Source organism: Aptenodytes forsteri, unplaced genomic scaffold (assembly GCF_000699145.1).
Source record: "Aptenodytes forsteri isolate BGI_AS27 unplaced genomic scaffold, ASM69914v1 Scaffold123, whole genome shotgun sequence".
Taxonomy (NCBI): Eukaryota; Metazoa; Chordata; class Aves; order Sphenisciformes; family Spheniscidae; genus Aptenodytes; species Aptenodytes forsteri.
The window spans coordinates 2,986,735-2,990,812 of NW_008794408.1; the positions used below are offsets into that span (position 1 = coordinate 2,986,735).

The 4,078-nt window shown below is 56.7% G+C and overlaps 1 protein-coding gene across 1 annotated transcript; it reads left to right on the forward strand.

Annotated features, from left to right (window-relative positions):
- Window positions 1–252: 252 nt before the first annotated feature.
- On the forward strand, window positions 253–1,368 carry LOC103906567 (G-protein coupled receptor 183). The gene has a single exon (XM_009288504.1). It carries the CDS (start codon window positions 253–255, stop codon window positions 1,366–1,368), a length of 1,116 nt encoding a protein of 371 aa, XP_009286779.1.
- Window positions 1,369–4,078: the final 2,710 nt, after the last annotated feature.

The window sequence follows — 4,078 nt, forward strand, 5'->3', positions numbered from 1 at the left end:
CCCCTCCCAGCCCCCTGGTATTGATTGGACTTGCAAAAAACAAAAATAAGAGGAGCTGGTGACAAGAAGAAGACAATGAGTCACAGCCTTTGTTGAGATGCTTGTACCGAAATCACAAGAGATGCGTTTTTCCAAATGACTCGAGCTGTGTGCTGCCGGGGAGGTGGCAGGGAGCAGGGGACAGGCCTTTGGCTTCGTGATGAGGGCCGGCCCTATGGGTGCCGCTCCTGTTATCAATAAGCTGCAAGTTTCATGTCTGTTCTTATTCCAAGGGAGAGGGCAAGAGCTCGCGAGGCACCACAGAAATGGCTGGGGGGGGGGGGGGGGGGTGCCCCGCCGCGCCGCCTCACCTCCGGCAACCAGAGCAGCTGCAATGTGCACAACCACCACTTCTCCGCCAAAGTCACCTTCTCCCTCTTCTACACCGCCCTGCTGGTGTTCGGTGCCTGTGGGAACATCCTGGCCCTCTGCATCACTTTCCAGCGCAGGAAGAAGAAACTCAACTCCACCGACCTCTACCTGGTGAACCTGGCCCTCTCCGACGCCCTCTTCACCCTGGCACTGCCGGGCAGGATCACCTACTACATCCTGGAGTTTGACTGGCCCTTCGGGGACTGGTTCTGCCGGGTCACAGCCTTCATTTTCTACATGAACACCTACGTGGGCATCTACTTCATGACCTGCATAAGCGTGGACCGCTACATTGCCGTGGTACGCACCAGGCACCCCGGCAGGATCCGGAAGATGAGCCGTGCCAGGGGTGTCTGCGTCCTCATCTGGTCCTTGGTGTTCCTGCAGACAGCGCCGCTGCTTCTGCGGCCCATGACGCGGAGGATGGGGGACAAGCTGACGTGCATGGAGTACTTTAACTTCGAGGAGATTCCCAAGCTACCCTACCTGCTCCTGGGGGCCTGTGTGCTTGGCTTCTTCCTGCCTGTGGGCATCATCTTGGTGTGTTATGTGAGGATCAACCTCAAGCTCTGCCAGACAGCCAAGGAGAACCCATTGACGGTGAAGAACGGGCACCACCGCCGGACCTTCACTGTCATCTTGGTGGTGCTGCTGGCCGTCCTGCTCTGCTTCAGCCCCTACCACCTCAACATCGTCCAGTTTATGGTCAGGAAGATCCTCTACCAGCCGTCCTGCCGCGAGCAGCAAGCCTTCAAGATGTCCCTGCAAGTCACTGTGGCATTCATGAACCTCAACTGCTGCATAGACCCCATCATCTACTTCTTCGCCTTCCGGGGCTACAAACGGAGGCTGCTCCGCATCTTCAGGAATAGTGGCTCGATGGCCACCTCCTCCACTGCCAAGACCCCCTCCGAGAGCAACAGCAACAGCCAGCCGCCTGGCTCTGTCTCTGTCTAGCAGCGCAGCCCCCTCCCTTTCGCTCTGGCCTGCAGCTTATGGACCATCCCCGACGGCAGGAACCGGAGCCAGGCTGCAGAGCAGGACCAGCACCTCCGACAGGCTTTACCACTCCCCTGCCTGGAGCCGAGGGCTCTTGCAAAGCCAACCTGGCCAGGACACAGCCCTGCCTGGCTCCGCACGCCTGGCTCTGCTCTCAGCACTGCTGGACCCACCGTCCTGGAGCACGGAGAGGCCCGTTTTCATCCCAACCCCAGAGGAGGCAGCTCATGCAACCGCTCTGGCTAGCAAACACAGCTGAGGGTTTCCCAGCACCGCACCACGCCACCCTCCCACACCTGTCCCGCATCTTTTGCGGGGCCAATGGCTGCCAGTAACCACCATGGCTGTCCCTCCCTCTCTGTCCCCATCCCCTGCACTGCCCCTGGAGCGCTGGGGCAGCATCCCCATGGGGCTCGGGGCGGCCGGCATGGAGCGCACAGACTCGGGGTATTTCAGGAGCAGGCTGGGATGTTACTTCCATGCAGAAAGTCACCTACAGCTCCTTCCCTGCACTGACAAACGGCAGCTCTGCTCTCCCCCTGCCCAGTGTCCTGCTCTTGCACCCAGGCACCGCATGGGTGAGCAGTAAGCACGGGGGAGCTGCCAGTAAAGCCCTTCTTCAAGGGAGAGTGGCGAAGATGTCAATTTGCAGCTCCTGGGAGTGCCGCTGCCTGCATCCGCTGCTCAGGCAGCTGCTCCTTCCCCAGGGTGCCCTTCCTCGCAGCTGGCGGCACTGCGGTCGCCCTGGGACCCGCTGCCAGGAAGGGGATGCCGGGCCTGGCCTAGCTTGCAGCTCTGCTGTAAGGCTGCAAACCCGCCCTGAGGGTGCTCGCCAGGGAAACCTTCCCACCCCTCATTAACCTGAAGGGAGTGGAGGAAAGGGGACAAGAGGACGAGGACTGAGGGTGGCCTTATGTGACCTTGACTGGCCTTTGCTTGAACCCAGTGCCCTGATGAGTCTGAGAGCCTTGCTAAGGGCAGGTTACGCATGACGATTGCCAGAGTGAGAGGAGGAGCCCCGAGACATCGAGTTCCCATCGACGTTTGAGCCTGTGCAATGAGGAGAAAGTCGGCAGGAGCAAGGACCTCCTTCCTCGGCCCTTTTCTGAAGTCGCTGGACTACGATAAAAAACCACACGTGGGATTTCACAGTTCCTGGGATGGCTGGTCTTATGTTTGAGGTTGGAAGGGACAGAGACACACACAGAGACATGAAGAGTAGAAAAAAGCAGCTTTATTTTGCTGAAAAGTAAAACTGAAGAAGTTTCATGAACGAACACTTTTGATTATTACTAATAATTCTTTATGGTAGTAACTTTTCTTTATGGCTAGAAAGTTAATAATAGTGTCATGTGCAGCCTTTTATTGTTTAAATGCGCATGAATGAGCTTTTGGATTATGGTTTTACTTCTGGTATGGGTAACTGTATCATCCTGAAGGCTGACAAAGAGGGATGCCTAAAATAATTCAGGTGGGAAAGGGACTCCAGTAGGTCCTTTCGGGAGGTTATCTGAGCCCTCCTCAGTGCTGGCCTGAAGAGAGCCTGTGTCCTAAAAAGCATGTTACAATGGACAAGGAAGAGCTGGTATGCAATAATATAAGGATATCAATGGTCTGAACACCCTAAAGGATCCCGGCTGGGCTGGTAGTTGCTGTACAGTTCTGGTGCACTGGTAATTTATCAAAGAAGTGCTGGCTGGAAGGGACCTCTCTGCATCACCTCGTCCAACAGCCTACTCAAAGCAGGACCGCAGCTGGCGTGATGTCAGGCTGGCCATGGCTTCGTCTAGCCAAGGCTTGGAAACTCCAGGCAAGGAGGCTCTTCCCGCCGAGGTGACGGTTCCCGTGCTGCAGCACCCTCCGGATGAAAACATTTTCCCCACTGTCCAGCCTGAACCTCCCCATCCATAGCTGGTGGCTGTCGCCCCTAACATCACCTACTCGGGCTGAGAAGAGCACGGCTCTGTCATCTTTGTAACTCAAATTCCCGTATGACTGTGGTGGGGGCTGCCTGGAGAAACAGTGGTACGTAGGTATCGGTCTCAGCGAGCCTCCACATGAACACCGGAGCACAGGTCTGCAGCGGCGGCCAACCCTCCTTCTCAAGACCAAGGCACAGAGATGTTTTGCCAGGCTGGAGCGTATGGCAGAGGCAAAGGCAAATCTGTGACGAAGCCTTCTCAGGAAAAGGCGGAGTATAAACATAGCCTTGTTTGTTCTTTATTGGGGTCTCTTTTTCTCCAAAGTATTTTACTAATAAAGGTATTCCCACCTTTCGACCTCTTGCCACCAGTAAAAGCCTTTGGAGAAGGAAATAGGTGAACAGTTGCGGGTAGCGCTGCAAAATGGCAGCACGCGGGAGGGATCCAGCCTCCCTCCTCTGCACTGATGCCAGCCTGGCGCCCTTTGCTTTTGAAAATACCCACCCGGGGACGGCAGGCAATGAGCTGGGGCCGCGGGGACACCCAAGGGATGGAGAGGGAAGGGACTTGCGCAGAACAGGTCAGAAGGAGCCTGGGCAAAGGAGAACTGCCTAAGGAATCCCCTATCGCCCGAGCCAGCTTGCCCACCGGGGGGGGAGTGTGTGTGTGTGTGTGTGTGTGTGTGTGTGTGTCAGTGTGTGCACGCATGCTTGTGTGCTGGGGGGGGGAAAGGTGGTGCCAGTGGG